Consider the following 986-nt stretch of genomic DNA (forward strand, 5'->3'; position numbering starts at 1 on the left):
AAACAACAACAACAACAACAATTACAACAACAATAACAACAACAACAACAACAACAACAACAACAGAAACACCAGCAAGAAAGCCACATCCACCCATCCCGCTAACAACCCTATCAGAATGAGAAAACTGCCCCTCCCCATCCACCCCCACCCCTTCTTAAAGTTTAAACCCTCTCGCGCTCCCCCTCCCTCCCCTTCACCTCCTTAAACCCATTAAACCAAGCGGCGCTGTGAACTGTTGTGAATGCAACCAACTTGTTTTTCGCGCCCCCATATGACTTATGCGAGCGCTGTAAAACTGTTCCTAAACTAAACTAAACTAAACTAAACTAAACTAAACTAAACTAAACTAAACTAAACTAAACTAAACTAAACTAAACTAAACTAAACTAAATTATACTAAACGTTGTGCGTCAGTGACTCACCTAAGTGCAGCGACTGAAACAGATCTGACTTCTTGCGGAACCATGGCAACAGCTGCTCTATCTCGGAGTCCAGTCTCTGGTCCGGCGGTTTGTCAATGGTGTTGACCACCTTGTCGTAGAGCAGACTCATATTGTCGTCCTGACGGCACTGTTTGCTTACAGGTTCTGCCGGCACACCAAGAGAGACAAAAACGATAAAAGCATTGTGCGACATTGTATTGGTTTAATTCTGTAACGATGTAGCGGGACACACCGAGAGAGAGAGAGAGAGAGAGAGAGAGAGAGAGAGAGAGAGAGAGAGAGAGAGACAATCACATACATTTATAATTGGTGTTATTTTATTAGACATACAAGTACGTGTGTGTATCAATAAAGTACAAATACAATGAAAACAAAAACACCAAGCTAACAAGCAAATAAACAAACAGGCTCACGAAATTTAGTGGGAGTCATTAATGTATGAAGCGTAGATGTACGTGTGTGTATCATTAAAGCAAAAATAAGGTGAAAACAAAAACACCAAACTAACAAACAAATAACCAACACGCACACGGATTTATG

General features: G+C 41.2%; 1 protein-coding gene across 1 annotated transcript in view; it reads right to left on the bottom strand.

The window, feature by feature from the left end:
• The window catches only part of LOC101855119, a gene marked incomplete in the record, with an annotated part of 21,098 nt that overhangs the window by 17,369 nt on the left and 2,743 nt on the right, over positions 1–986 (bottom strand). The window contains 1 exon segment of the mRNA XM_035970944.1: positions 426–590. Within this exon segment, the coding sequence (XP_035826837.1) occupies positions 426–555 (130 nt within the window).

The sequence above is a fragment of the Aplysia californica genome, unplaced genomic scaffold (assembly GCF_000002075.1).
Source record: "Aplysia californica isolate F4 #8 unplaced genomic scaffold, AplCal3.0 scaffold00345, whole genome shotgun sequence".
In the NCBI taxonomy this organism is placed as follows: Eukaryota; Metazoa; Mollusca; class Gastropoda; order Aplysiida; family Aplysiidae; genus Aplysia; species Aplysia californica.